Raw genomic sequence first — 15,625 nt, forward strand, 5'->3', positions numbered from 1 at the left:
TAGACCCTGTTAATCGTACTAACACCTGAATTGACTTGGTTTAGTGTTTTAGATTTGAAGGATGCTTTCGTTTGCCTCCCTCTCCATGAAGCCAGGCAAAACTTACTCACATTTGAATGGGAAAAGCCCAAGAGCGGTCGAAAGACCCAGCTCACTTGGACGGCCTTGCCACAAGGATTTAAGAATAGGCCTACCGTTTTTGGCAATCGGTTTGCGAAAGACTTGGAATCCTGGGAAACCCCGTCTGAGGAGGGGAAGCTGTTGCAGTATGTGGATGATATCCCAATCGCCACCAAAACAGAGAAAGATTGTACGATGTGGGCGGTGAGTCTGTTGAATTTCCTGGGACTTCAGGGGTACCGGGTATCCAAGAAAAAGGGCACAGGTAATGCAAGGCAAAGTGAATTATTTGGGCTATGAAATTAGTGCGGGACAAAGACCTTTGGGACAGGCCTGTAAAGAGGCAATATGTCAAACTGGGAGACCTCAGACAGTAGAAGAGTTATGGACTTTTCTGGGAATGACAGGGTGGTGCCGATTGTGGATCTATAATTACGGATTGCTTGTTAAACCACTGTATGCGTTGACAGCCACTAAGCAGAAACACCTTGAGTGGAATACGGAGACTGAACGAGCCTTTGAGCTACCGAAAAAGGCTTTGATGTTGGCCCTGGCCTTAGGACTCCCAGATGCGAGTAAGCTGTTTCTTCTTTACTCCCATGAGAAGCAGGGCATTGCTCTGGGAATATTAGCACAAAACCTGGGCCCGTATCGATGGGCAGTTGCCTACCTCTCTAAGCAGTTAGACACGACTGCAAAAGGTTGGCCTGGATGCCTGCGGGCGGTTGCGGCTGTGATACTAAATACACAGGAAGCCCGAAAGTTTACTCTGGGCCAGAAGATGACTGTTCTGGTGTCTCACGCAGTATCAGCAGTACCGGAAGCAAAAGGCGGACACTGGCTCTCTCCACAAAGATTCCTGAGATATCAAGCTATATTGGTAGCGCGGGATGACGTGGAGATTGTAGTCGCTAACATTGTCAACCCAGCTTCTTTTCTCAGCAGGAACACAGGAGAACCGGTACATCGTGACCGTTTGGAAACCATCGAAGCAACGTACGCCAGTTGCCCAGACGTGAAAGACGGCCCCATGGAAAACAGGGAAACTCGCTTCACAGACGGAAGCAGTTACGTCCTAAACAGTAATCGACACGCGGGATACGCCGTCACTGCCAGCCAAGAGGTAATAGAATCGGGGGCTTTGCCCAGGAACACCTCCGCACAGAAGGCAGAAATAATTGCTCTAACCCGCGCCCTGGAATTGGCCCAGGGCAAAGTTGTGAACATTTATACAGACTCAAAATATGCCTTTGGAGTTGTACACGCACGTGGAGCAATTTGGAAGGAGAGAGGACTAGTGAGTTCTCAAGGGAAAAATATCAAACACGCAGAAGAAATTCTGAAGTTACTGGAAGCTGTCCAGCTCCCTAAGAAAGTAGCAATTATGCATATTAAGGCACACGAGAAAGCGAGCTCAGATTTGGAAAAAGGGAACGAGCTGGCGGACAGAGAGGCAAAACAAGTGGCCAAAACACAGGTAAAAACAGAAGGGGCCTTAATTCCTGATAGGTGGATTTCCCTAGAAGGTAAGCCAGAATACACTAAGGAAGATCAAAAGCTCATTACAGGTTTAGAAGGGTCATATAATGAAGAGGGGTGGGCTCATACCCCACAGGGAAAGCTAATCATTCCCTCTTGCTTATTATGGCATTTGATAGGGGAGGAACATAGGAAAAGACATTGGGGAACAGAAGCCCTGTATAATCATCTGATAGGAGAAATTGTGGCTAGGAATTTATACACCACGGTGAGGCAGTGTGATCGCACAACAGTGTGATCTTTGCCTCCAGACTAATCCTAAGAGCACCCCCAAGCTGGAAATGGGCCAGACTGGAAAAGGCAATGGGCCTGGACAACAATGGCAAATTGCTAATGTTTATTCATTACTAAAACACACCCACTTGTGATTTGCAGCTATGCGTGTTCCGTAGCTTTCTCATGGGAACTTCTTCAAAAGTTACTTATGAAGTTATGCCAAGGTCACACTGTCCCTGTTTTTCTCCTGATATCAGCAAAGCCAGCTATTTTCGGCCAAGGCCTAGTCTTGCTGCTCAAACTGACATTCTTTCACACAGAACTCTGCTCGCACAGCTTTTCTATAGACCCATGTCCTTTTTCATGAAGCCAATTCCCAACAATTCCCCCTTTTTCTTTTTGTGCGAGTAGAGCTTGGTGTGTCAGCTTTGAGACTCCTTTTATCATGCACCCATACGGAATTCTAACTATTACACAGATTAATATCAATATACCCAACCATCATAAGGCTTCCTTAATCAATGACATTACCCATAGTGTTATCCCGCCGAATATTGATTGTAACACTCCATCAAACCAACTAGTTTCTTGCTGGATCTTTGTGTATGTTTCTTCAGCCAATCTATTTGTTTGTATATAGATTGAGGTAAAATTTTAACACCTGCTGTATTGCCCTTTGCAAAGATCTGTGAACACAATTAATTAAACACAGTAAAAACAACATTATACCTAATAAAATACATAAGCACGCAAAAAGAGGTTTGATTAGTAGCTTTAGCTAGTGACACCCAAACATTCTTACTGTCCCATGGTGTTAACCGATGTGGATCAATCACCGGTGTCACTGTCATGCTGCTTACTACAGTCAGTGTGTTCCATATCAATCTCAGCATAAGGTTTCAAATTTATGGGTAAATCAGGAACGTATCTGCCAGACATGGATGATGTGATTTTTTTGTCCAATTGCTGTCAAGGCTTGCCGTCCCGGTGCACTTAGTTGTCTTGTAGAAGTTAAGCTATCGCTGCCCCTCAATAAATCCAGCAGCGGCTGTAAGTCTGTATTTGTAATACCACAACAAGGTTGAATCCACTGTAGGTCTCCGTTTAAATCTTTCTCCCTATTTTTGTTTTTGAGCAATCCAGGCTTGCTTAATAACTTGGGATGCCATTTTCCTTAATAAGCTGAACAAGGTAAAACTGTTACAATAGCTAAAATCACAGTAACTACAATAATGCCCATAATTCTTTGAGCCAACCCGTTACCCCTAATGACCCAGACCATGAGGAAAATGAACCATCTATACATTCTTGTGCCATCTTGCTCCACGAACTCAGCCCAGCAATCGGTAGGTGCCAGCTTTCCGTGGGCGTCCCCACAGAGGCAACGATGGCCTCACCGTACACCAGCCCGATGCTCTTTGGAAAATCCCAGTATTTATACATTTGCAGAGGAACGGGTTTTAGCACACGTGGCCAGCGGGTGCCAAAAGTCCGCCTCGGTTGCAATCTGTGACGCATGCGCTCGCTGGCCAGGCGCGCTGCACGAGTCATAGCCATCTTGTCTATTGGTTCATGGGCTTTACGATACAGTTGCGATGCACAGAGAATCTTGACCTGTTATGTTAGCCAAGGTGACCTATACATTAGTTTTTGGCTGAGGTAGTATTCATATTGCCACATCATCTATGATGCTCCAGATGATGATGGTCATGCAAATCGAACAGGAGTCCATCGTGGGCCTGTATCTGTGGAAACACAATCAACCTCGTTCCCAGGTTATTAATGGAAATAGACCTTACCCCTAATTTTGGCTTTAACTAACTTTTACCCCACACTGTCTTCCCATAATCACACTATGTTTAATCAAATTATGCTTTACACACTTTTTACCTAAAGCAGGTTCTATATACAATAAGGCACGCTGTTCTGAAAACCTCTCTGAAGGACTCCGTGTCCACTAGTAATACTCTATTAGTTAGAATCTGTCAGATCAGTGGCTCCAGCACCCGCCGGTGCCGTGCCAGTCACCATTGGAACAATTCCGGGTCCAGCATCAGTGCGAAGCCATGGCTTGTCCCACTTAGCCAGGATCTCCCAGTAAGTTTTACTTCTGCTGATCTGCACCATTTCCTGGATTCTGGGTCCTTATACATTACCATGATTCCTGTACTTTGTTGCGTCCTTTCTGCCTGTAAAAGAACATGATGCACTACCATTGGTGGGTCTTTGTGATCACCTGTCAATCTAAGATAATTTAGCACAAATAAGGCTTTGGCCAATCGTTCCTCTGGGAGTAAGCCCTGGGTTCCCCCCTTTTGTTTTTGCAGCATGTTCTTTTAGGGTTTGGTTGGCCCATTCGACAATAGCCTGTCCTGTGGGAAGATGTGGAATACCGGTACCGTGGTGAATTCCCCACAAATTACAAAATCGAGCAAATCGTGTAGAACCATAGGCTGGGCCGTTGTCCATCTTAATTTCTTGAGGCACACCCAGTACTGCAAAAGAAGCGTGAAGATGTCATTCAATATGTAAGGCCTTTTCTCCAGTTCGTGCCGTGGCCCACATGGCAGCAGGATAGGTATCAATACACACATGCACAGAACGCTTTGCACCAAACCACATGACATGGGTGAAATCCATTTGCCACAACTGCAATGGCAAAAGACCTCGTCAGTTAACCCCACAGCCCAAGCCGAGCCCTTCGTTTTGACAATCAGGGCATGCTTTAACGATACCTTGGGCATCAGTAAGTGGTAAGTCAAATTGCTTTGCTAACATCCTAGCGGGTTGGTGCAAGAACGCATGCGATTGCCGTGCTTTGTTGAAAACGATTCCCTGGAGGAGGCTCCCGTGGCGCTGCAACCAATTGGTCAGCTCTGTCATTTCCCGTTTCTCATCTGCACAGTGTTCTCATACCCAAGAGTTCTACCAGAGGGGTCATATTGCCATTAGTGATACCGCAAAGATTCCGCACCCACTGGATATCTCCCACAAGCTTCTGGACATGATGTAACATTGAAATTTCTCATGTTATTTGAACCTTCTGAGGTTTAACATTGCTAGCATTTATGTGCCACCCCAAATACTTCCAAGGTGCTGCCTTTTGCACCTTTTCAGGAGTGATTATTACTCCGCGATGGCTTAAGATGTCCTGCAATTGAGTTAAAATCTCATCCTGTGGCAAGTTACTGAGGTAACTGCTTTCTTACAGGCTCTGATGCCCAGGCCACATACACCTGACGCATCGTGGGGGAATTGCGCATTCATTGCGGTAACACGACCCAATGGTATCTCTTATAGGGTTCTGCCTTGTTAATCGATGGTACCGAAAAGGCGAACCGTTCAGCGCCATCTGGGTGCAATCTTTTAGATTTATAATTAACAAATCCCATTCTTCTGGAAGCATAACTGGAGATGGCAAACCTGGCTGCAGGGCTCCCATACTGTGCATCACCACATTCACAGCTCTGAGATCATGTAACAGTCTCCGCTTCCCACTTTTCTTGGGAATGGTAAATATTGATGTATTCCATGGACTAGTAGAAGGAACAACTTGTCCCGCTCTCAACTGGTCCTCAACTAACCCTTGTATTTTTAGTAGCCTTTCAGAATTTAGCAGCTACTGATCAATCCAAACAGGTTCATCTGTTTTCCAGTTAATTTTCAGAATCGGCTACCCCTCAGTGACCGCTCCTAAAAAGGATGCGTCACTAACATTGCCTTCATTTGGCTCAATAAATCATGGGCTACGAGGCCAAACAATTCAGTTGGGGTAGTCATGACATACGGACACGTCGTAATGTGTTCACCATCGGGGAACACAAATGTAATTGGTAGCTGACTTACTAAGGTGGCTTGTGTGCCCCCTATCCCTGCAATACCAAAGTTTGGATTGATCGATGGCCATGATGGAGGCCAAATGCATTGTGAAATAATCATAACATCAGCACCTGTATTGATTGTCATCGGTTTCTTGACAACAACTCCATCGGGCCCTTCCAATTGCACTACCTTTTCTGGTTTACCTCTTGTTGTGTCCATGGCAAAGTATACCTGCGGTTTCCCTGTGGAGCCGAATCCACCATCTCCACGTTGTACTTCACCTGGGTTCGGAACACACGACCTGAATGGAACTAATTGTGCTATTCTGGTACCTTTAGGAATAGAAACAGGAGGGATTAAAACATGAATCATAGTTTTCACAGTCCCACAATAATCTGCATCAATAAGCCCTGGGAGCACCAGAATTCCTTCTAGAGCTGTTGAAGATTGCCCCATTAAAAATGCACTAAGTCCAAACCCCAATGGTCCCTTTATGTTGACTGCGGTTTCCACATCCACTCTGGAGCTTCCTGCGGTGGCGGATCTGGTGGTTGCGAGGCTGCCTGAGGGCTGGCAGCTCAAGCCCCTTGCATTTGTGTCGCCGCGCGAGGGGCCTTCGCGGTCGGTGTAAAGTTTCCCTTCTTCCTGTATTCTTGGTGGTATGGTTATCTTTCTTACACTTGTTGCAGCACTTACTGTTAACAGTACCTGTACATTTGCTCCTAATGTGTCCACGTTTGCCACAGTTAGAACACTTGACCAAGGGTGTCTTACTGGCCTTGTGTTTCTTTGTAGCTCCTTGGAGAGCTGTGGCAGCATAGGCTACTTTCTGTGAGTCCACTGATCGATCCGTGTATTCTATCATATCAACGATGTCTGCATTTTTCGGCAAATTACACAATGCTTTGCGTGTCTTTTCAGTAGCATTTTCAAAAGCGAGTATTTTGAACATGTTTTCTTTCATGCCCTCGTTCATGTCAGGGTGGTCATAAATTGTATTCTCCTGTTTCACCTGGGTAAAAGCATGGCTGTACATATTGTCTGGTACGGTAAGAAAAGCTTGATACGCCAAGATCTGTGATAGATGATGAACCTCAGTGACACATTGTAACTGAGCGTTCCCTGATGCGAAGGGTCCAGTACCCATCGGCATCTGCATGGTTACTCCCCATAGGGGATCTGTTTGTTGTCGTGATGTTGCTTGTTCCCTATCACAGAGCTTCTCCCACTGCCAGAAAAACACTAACATTCGGGCGGGTGTCAAAATCAACTGTGCTAGCTGTTTAATATCTTGAGGTATCAGCGTATCAGCAGAAAAAATGAATTGCAGTATTTTGTGAGTTAACGCAGATTTGATTCCATACTGACTCACAGCATTCCTTAATTTCTGAATGACCTTCCAGTCAAACACCTCCCATTTTTTCTGTCCATTTGATGCAATAACTTGGGAATGCTTAGAGCATAGTCCCTTCTATAATGGCATCTGTTATTACACCCCTCCAATGTCTCTGCCTTTCTTCTGCAGCGGCTATTACAGGCGGCTCCGCGTCTGTCACGGGTGCGGTTGGTTTCCCCGTCTCTTTTCCCCATTTCCTTTAACAATTCTAACATTGTCTCTTTTTGTTCTATTATCAGAGTAGCCAAGTCCTTGTTTGCATTATTTGAATCAGGGTGTATGCTAGGTATAATTTGTTCATGTTGAACGGTGGTATCTGAGGGCTGGTTTTTCGTAGGCAGATTTTTACTCACTCCCTGATTCTGTAGGGTTTCCTTTAATCGTACGGTTAGGGAGGCTTGGGAACTGTCGGATGGCCGATTAATATCGGCAGTCCCAGGGAGTGGAGCAGAAGTCAAGGGCACGAGAGTAGGCGAACAAGCTCCAAAAAGTCTCTCGCTGCATTATGTTTTTCTCCCCGCTTTTCCCTTTCGCTTGCGGTTGGAGAGAGAGAGCAGCAAAAGCAGACGCAGACGCTTTACGATCTGCTTTCATTTCTTAGAGTTGTCTTAATCAATTTCCATAAAGTTACAAGATCTTTAACTTCTTTAGACCCGTCACTAATTTCGTCCCATAGGGAGGTTCCGATAGCATTCCAGGTACTAAGCTCAAAAGCTGTACCCACACTAATTGAAAGGTTTCTGTCCTTGCTTCATTAGTTTTTTAGCTGATTTATCATCATCAGTTACCATATCCCATAATACGTCTCCTAATCTACGCCATTCACTCTCCTTAAATAATAAATCCGGATTCTTAAAGCATCCCTTAACGCGACCCAGCGTGACTAACCCCGAAATTTGCTTAATGCAGTTTACTCCCCGCTTTTCTAAAAAGCACTGTAATAATTTTAGGGCTACCTCTTGATCCATTGCCGGCCGGCTTCTTGATACTCCTGGGTGCTACCTTGATTAAGGCACCTCGGTTAAAAAGTCTTTGCAGCCTTTTTCCAGTAGCCCTCACTGACGGCGAACCCCTTTTGGACGGTCCAGGCACGAGAGTTAACACACCAACCAAGACGATCAGCGTTCGGTTAATCTTTTGCCCCCCGGTCGCTGCTACTGGTGCTTCTCAGTGTCCGTCGCTCCAATTCCCCTTTCTTCGGTCCCCGTTCGGGCGCCATTTGTTGGAGCGGCGGAGGAATGCACATAAGTCGACCCAATATGAGTGATAGAAGTGATTCAACTTTATTTGCACGGATAGCTCATATTTATACAGTTTGCGATAATTATGCCTACTAGTCCTAATATGATTGGTACATTGCTAATGTTTATTCATTACTAAAACACACCCACTTGTGGTTGGCAGCTACGCGTGTTCAGTAACTTTCTCATGAGAACTTCTTCAAAAGTTACTTGTGAAGTTATGCCAAGGTCACACCGTCCCTGTCTTTCTCCTGATAACAGCGAGACCAGCTGTTGTTTTTCTCCCAATATCAGTAAAGCCAGCTATTTTCAGCCAAGGCCTAGTCTTGTTGCTCAAACTGACATTCTTTCACACAGAACTCTGCTCGCACAACTTTTCCACAGGCCCATGTCCTTTTTCAGCAAGCCACTTCCCAACAAAAGGTATTCCTAGAAAAAGTTTCCCGTTTATAAAGCAGGAGTTTGTTGGGGCTGAATTACAGTTCCTTTGTAACTGAATTGGGTCAATATTCCGAAAAAGGGGAATATGTTTATTTTTGAAACAGGTCAATACTTGCATGTGTTGTGCTGGCAAGGAGGAGGCTTCTTAAATGTAGAACTTGTTAAATTTAAAAGCACACCTCCACTCTCCATAGTATTGCTTCTATGTTAATTCAGGGTTAAGATATTCATTCACTTCAGTTTCTGTGAATCTGTTAGGGCAGCATGCTCTAAGGTGATGGGAGGGAGCAGGGGGAAGAAGGGGAGGAGGAAAAGCAAAATATCTGGAACCTGCTCTTCCATGACTCCTGCAAACTGTAATGTTATTTTTTTTTTCCCAAGCCTGAAAACTGTACTTGGCAGTGGGATTGTGGCTATCTTGTTAATATTCTTCCTTCCTTTCTTGTTTTGGCCTCTCCAGGAAGCGATTCGAGTAATCCTTGGAAATCTTGATGATTTACATGCATTTTCTACAGACCACTATCTTTCTGTGTACCCTTTCTTTCCTACTTGTAAAAGAAAAGGTCCAATGACTTGTATCTGTTGGGCATTGCTTAATTTGACATTCCTGCCTAGTAGTGCGCAGATCTTTAGCTGGAGTACGACTCCTCTGAGCTTCGCAGTTTTACATTAGCTGAAGATCCTCCTCAGTTGTTGCCTTCACCAGAGAACTGATGTATGTAAAAAGAATGTTTTGCAGTGTTTTCAGATGGCCACCCCTGCGTTCCAAATCTGATTTAGCCAGAGAAAACGAACGTGCATATATAAAGTCCCAGGAAGCCCACGTAATGCGATTGCAAGGAAAGCTAGTGCGTTGTTTCAAAAGGTTAATAAAACGTAAAGCGCTCCTTACAGGCGCAGCAGCGTTGGCCCTCTAGTAGAGAAGACCGCAGTAGTTTTCTTGTAAGGTACATTAGGATTAAGTATTGTAGTTGCTGTAGTGTAAAGGGTTACGGAGAAGTTACTCTCCTGAGGCTGTTGTTGCAGAGAAAAGTAAGTTAGTGGAAGGAGAAGCCTTTTCAGTCCTAAGGTGCGTCAGTTTGTGAATCGGATCAGGCCCTTCGGCATCATCTCCTCCCGTGATTCCGAGTGCCCAGGAGTAATGAACACCCGCGTGTTTCCGCCTCCAAGGCATCCCCTTCCAGTCTCGGCAGACTGCGTTATTGCCACCCCTGGTCCTAGCAGGCAAGAACGAGATCATCCTCTTTCTCTGTCAGAAGCTGGTAGGTATGAGAGCAACTTATTCCTGTTGCTGCCAGGAAGAGAAAGTAGCCCAGAGCATCGTCAGACAGGAGGCACCCAAACAAAGGAAGCCTCGTTGTTGGTTTGCTTCGCTAAAGCGCAGCCAGTTTTGCCTGCGTGCTTGAGGAGGGTTTGATTCACGAGCTTGTATTTCTGGAACTGGGAAGTCCATCCACCTGCTCAGGCAGCACCGGGCCCTGCGGAGAACTGCAAGCTCAGAGGCCTGGCGTGATGAGTTGTCCTGCAGTCTGTGTGTCGGGCTCCTCGCTGTAGCATACCTCTTAGTTAATCGCCAGCTGTGGGAGTCCTTGAAGCCAAACTCAAACGAACAATTTCATCCCTTAAAGGAACTGACTGTGTCATCTAGGCAAATCTTGGGCTTCATCTCTGGTCCTCAGGATGCAAATGGAGTAAAAGTATTCATGTTATCTGTTTCTTCCTGAGGTCAGAGGCACGTAAGAAGGCTGCTGCCTGGCGTCACCCATTCGTGCATGCATGAGCTCCTAGGTGTGCGAACTGCACCCCCAGGAAGGAACGTCTGTAACTGTGGCGTTTGTCATGTCAATTATCTTTTGTTCTCCCATTTTGAGGAGGACCGTGAAGTGAATGTAATGATGCTAGTCCTGTGAATCCTAGTCCTTTTCAGGTTTAAAAATAATTTTTAAAAGAATTACTTTTTAGTTAGGAAAGCTGATGAGGTTTTCTTCACAGGGTTGGGAGAGCCTGGCATGTTGTTTTTTGCGGGAAGATGTGAGGACTGAAGCCAGATGCAGTTAAGGAAACAGTGCTATGAATGCAAGCAACTGATGGAAGAGTGTCACCTGGATGAGTGTTTCTTGTAATGTGTTACTAGCGTATGGTGTCTCCTCACATCTCATTTCTCCACTGTGTAGTTCGATGTGTCACTTGTTCAGCTGCTGCTGCTCATTAAATATAAATCTCCATTGGCAGGAGCAGTTACAGGGTCGTGGATCTTGGACCAAGATCCTCAAAACCCCCTAGCTATGCAAGGTTTCCCTGCCGCACGTGCACTGCCTTTGTGTCCTGATGCTCTGTTTCTCCAGGAATGTCAGTATTTGCGTGGGGAGTTTCAAGGACCTGCCTGTGGACACGACGGCCCCTACACCCCTGATGTATTCTTCTGGTGCTGCATCCTCTTCTTCGCCACCTTTGCCCTGTCAAGCTTCTTGAAGAAGTTTAAAACCAGCCGCTACTTTCCAACCAGAGTAAGTAGAAGGAGGTGGCCAGTGTCCATCTCCGCACTCGTTTCCCAAAATGGCTTTCCTGGAGCACTAAGCAGTATTTGCCCTGCCTTGGTCAAGCTGGGAAACGTTGGCCTTGCAGGCCAAGCTCTCCAAGAGCTTGGATGTCCCACACTCATTTCCATGAGTGCAAAATCATCGTAGCGTTTCCCACCTGCCTCGTGACCTGCCCCAGATTGAAGATTTTTGGGGTTTGATTTTTTTTTATTTTTTTTCTTCTCCTCAGGTAGTAGGAAGTCAGGTTTCCCAAAGTTTTGGGGGTTGGGGTTTTCGGTTTGGTTTTTTTCCCCTACCTTCTGCGCATTATGTGCTCGAGTGGAAAGTAGATTCGAATGAGGAGCTTCCTTTTGAGGACTAAAGGATGCCTCAGTGCCTTGTTGCCATTGTAGCTGTGAGTGTAGCTGTAGTGGCAGACATGTGTTTTCTTATTTTTAATATTATTATTATTATTTTTAGATTTTGACTTAAACCAACCCTTGTTGGCCTAGTTAAGCTTTTTTTTATTGTCTGACCCCAGATCTCACAGGGACAAACACAGCAGCAGTATCTAAGCAAGGGATCAGGCTGCATGTGCTCAGAGGGGTGGTGGGATTTGGTTAAGCAGCCTTAATGTTGTGGATGTCTGCAACTCTTGCATCTCACCTTACGGCCCTGTTTGCCATGCCCCTCTCACCTCTGGTTTCTCGCCCCAGGTACGGTCCACAGTGAGCGACTTTGCTGTTTTCCTCACCATCGTCATCATGGTGCTCCTTGACTTTGTGGTTGGGATCCCATCGCCGAAGCTCCAGGTCCCCCATGCGTTCAAGGTAACGGGGTGTTTTGGCACGTGGGGGTGCCACAAGGTGATGCCGGGGCAGGGCAGGGCTGAGTCTGGAGGAGATGCTGGTGGTGTGACCATCTCCTCTTCCACCTCCAAGTGCCTTGCTTCCTCCTGGAAACGAGAAGATGGCCCCAAAACTAGATACCTACAGGGGAAGTATCTAGAGCTGCTTGCAAGGAGGAGACTGGCACTGCTGAAGCCCATGGGAGAGGGGGACATGAAGCCAGGGCTGGGAGGTGCTCTGACGCAAGGAGGGAGGGGAAAATGAAAGCCAGTGGAGTGCCTGGGCTGGGAGACAATGCTGATGTGTGGGCTTTGTTGCAGCCTACCAGAGACGACCGCGGGTGGTTCATCAACCCCATAGGACCCAACCCTTGGTGGACGGTGTTGGCTGCGCTCGTCCCAGCTCTGCTCTGCACCATCTTGATATTCATGGACCAGCAGATCAGTGCCGTTATTGTGAACAGGAAGGAGCACAAGCTGAAGGTAAGGGCCTGTGAGAGATGACTCCAGCCCCTTCTGGGCTGCAGGTCTGGGGAGAAGCTCTTATTCCCGATGCTTTCTGAAGGCATTGGTTTGGGACAAGGTCAGGCTGCGTGGCAGGATGCTCTCCTGGATTAACGATGATGCAGGGAGCAAGTGACAGGGCAGTTCAGATGAGCAACCTTTTGGAGGAGCAAATTAATCTTGGAGCAATAGAGAACTGCGTTTTTGTTTTAAAATGGCAGCAGCAGCAGGTGTGGGGAATGAATTGTTTTGATGCGCTGCCAGGGATAACTCAGAGTCACACCTTCCTTGCAAGTGGTACAGTTTTCTTTGTGAGTGGAAAAAATGGTTTGGTGCTTTTGGGTTGTGGCTTGTTGTTTTTTGGAGAAGTATTTAATGCACAAGCTCTGCATATCCATTGTGTCTGAACTCCTGCCAGATTTTCATGCCAGGTGCTTGTGCAAAGCCTGCATACACCCTTGCTTGTTTCCATTTCTTGTTTTGAATTCTGAAGAAGTTGACTTGTGCTCGAGCAGGGTTTGAGTCTGACTTGCGACGTTATCCTTGCTCTTGTGCTATGGGATGCTCTGTTTCTTGTTTTCCTGCCTGCAGAAAGGATGCGGGTACCACCTGGACCTTTTTGTGGTGGCCGTGATGCTCGGGGTGTGCTCTGTGATGGGGCTGCCCTGGTTTGTGGCTGCGACCGTCCTGTCCATCACCCACGTGAATAGCCTCAAAGTAGAGTCTGACTGCTCAGCTCCAGGAGAACAACCCAAGTTGCTGGGGATACGAGAGCAGAGAGTCACTGGCTTGCTGATCTTTGTGCTCATGGGCTGCTCTGTCGTCTTCACTTCCGTGTTAAAGGTGAGAGGAAAATGCAAACCACCCAACAACCGTGAGCTTGTTGGAGGTTACAGAAAAACAGTCCCCTCTCTGCAGGCCTGAGTAGTTAGTTGTGGAGCGGAGGAGGAGGAGGTGGTCCCAACCCTTGGGGCTTGACCAACGGTGGGAACCAGCCTCGGTTAGGTTTTGCAGCCCTTCAGGCCCCCATTTGGTGTGCTCGAGGCGAGCAAGCAACGCAACTGCTTGAATTTTTGGGTGTCTTTCAGGCCCACCCATGTTTATGGGTTACAGTTGAGCATATTCAGACGAGCACATCTGCTCTGTTTCAAACAGGCAGCCCTTTAGTGGCTGCAATTTGCTCCCCAAATGCCGCGGAGCAGCCGTTCCCAGGAGCTAAACACACTGAGGTCATCCCTGTGGGCTTCCTTGCACGTTCCTCCCACAAAGTAATCTCGTCTCTAGGCTAAAAGGAGGCCTGTGGCCTTTGCCTGTTGCCCCAAGAATAGGCAGAAGTGTTTCTTCTACCGCCAGAGAATGCGGCATAGGGTAGCATGGGTGAAATCGCCTATTTTCCTCCAACCTTTCTGGAAAATAGGATTATTCTGAGGAGAGATAACTCCCAAGTTCAGCCTAAAGCAGAGCCTTAGCTCACTCGTGCGCACAAAATGGCAAAACAATGGTTAATATCTGACCCATCTCTAAGCCTGAATGGAAGCTGGAAAGCTTCAAGCAATTTTAGGCAGTGCCTGTGGAAGAGGGTGGTAATACTGAAAATGCAATACAGAAAAAGAAACGATTGCATTCTTTCTTTTTTTTTTTCTTTCCCCCCCCAGTTTATACCAATGCCTGTGCTTTATGGCGTCTTTCTCTACATGGGTGTGTCATCGCTCAGAAGAATTCAGGTACGGACTCTTTTACAGCGTGCAGCATGTCGGCTCCCTGGTATTTTGTCTCTGTAGCAGCAGGGAAAAAAGCAGTGGCATGGGAAAAACTTCTCGCAGAGCAAGCAATGAAACTCTTTTGTGTAAGAAAGAGATTGGTGGAGGCACAGGAGGTAGATAGGGCTGGGAGGACCAGGCAAGTTCAGCGCTCTCTGTTGCAGGGTTTAGGGCAGGTCAGTGTTTGGTTACGTGAAAAGCGGGGGAATTTGGTGCAAAGGGAAGGCAGTTTCTACCACTGGTGGAAATCCTCATGGGGGGATTCAGTGGGCCGAGAAATGCTAATAATGGAATGGCATGGAATAGTTGCCGTTTGGTGGGCAGCTCTCAGGGGCAAGCCGGTTGCTAGATGGAGCGAAGGGAAAATGGGTGCTGCTCCCAGGAGGAATGCGGTGGGATCCAGGAGTTCTGACGGCAAGCGAGATGCTGCAAAGTGCCTCCACGTCTCGAGAGGGCCAGCAACTTGCCGCAGTCCCAAGGTGGCAACCTTTCCCTTTTATTTCGCAGTTCTTTGATCGCTTGAAGCTGTTTTGGATGCCAGCGAAACACCAGCCGGATTTCATCTACCTGCGGCACGTGCCCTTGCGAAAGGTGCATTTCTTCACGGCGATCCAGCTGACCTGCCTCGTCCTGCTCTGGACCATCAAGGTGTCCCGTGCCGCCATCATCTTTCCCATGATGGTAAGAGCTGCCACCGCTCGGCAGCGGGGTGTTTGCAGCGTTGTTGTGAGAGGTGGCATCGTCTCTGAGCTCACCGCATCTTCCCTCTTATTCGTGAAGGTTTTGGCTCTCGTATTTGTCCGGAAAGCGATGGATTTCTGCTTCTCAAAGCGAGAGCTCAGCTTTCTGGATGACCTTATGCCAGAAAGGAAGAAGAAGTTGGACGATGCCAGAAATGAAGCTGGAGAAGAAGAAGAGGTAAGGCTTGCTGTGTCCTCGGGGCTGGACATCTCCGTGTGTCTGTGAGATTGCCTGTTTCTCTTACAGCTTGTCTGGAAATGTTGGGGGAAGATCAGCACTCAATCGAAATAGATCCCAATAGCCTGTAACTTTTGTAACCTTTGTTTCCTCAAGTAGCAGTGAGCTGAACGCTTGAATACAGGTGTAATTTTTAAAACGAGTCGTTTTTCACAAAGGTCATTATCATTATGATGATTATTATTAGATGCTGCTGCGGCTGCTGCTGCTGGCAAGACTTGCTCATAATCATGTTTTGAACA

The 15,625-nt window shown here is 46.9% G+C and overlaps 1 protein-coding gene across 1 annotated transcript; it reads left to right on the plus strand.

Moving 5' to 3' along the window:
- Nucleotides 1–1,023: 1,023 nt before the first annotated feature.
- Nucleotides 1,024–15,317, plus strand: LOC126037141 (electroneutral sodium bicarbonate exchanger 1-like; the record flags this gene model as incomplete). Its single annotated transcript, XM_049797413.1, has 8 exons — nt 1,024–1,243; nt 11,121–11,282; nt 12,011–12,124; nt 12,463–12,624; nt 13,237–13,488; nt 14,301–14,369; nt 14,913–15,086; nt 15,186–15,317. Coding segments are annotated over exons 1-8 (1,158 nt in total), but the record flags the coding sequence as incomplete, so codon positions are not given.
- Nucleotides 15,318–15,625: the final 308 nt, after the last annotated feature.

Source organism: Accipiter gentilis, unplaced genomic scaffold (assembly GCF_929443795.1).
Source record: "Accipiter gentilis unplaced genomic scaffold, bAccGen1.1, whole genome shotgun sequence".
In the NCBI taxonomy this organism is placed as follows: Eukaryota; Metazoa; Chordata; class Aves; order Accipitriformes; family Accipitridae; genus Astur; species Astur gentilis.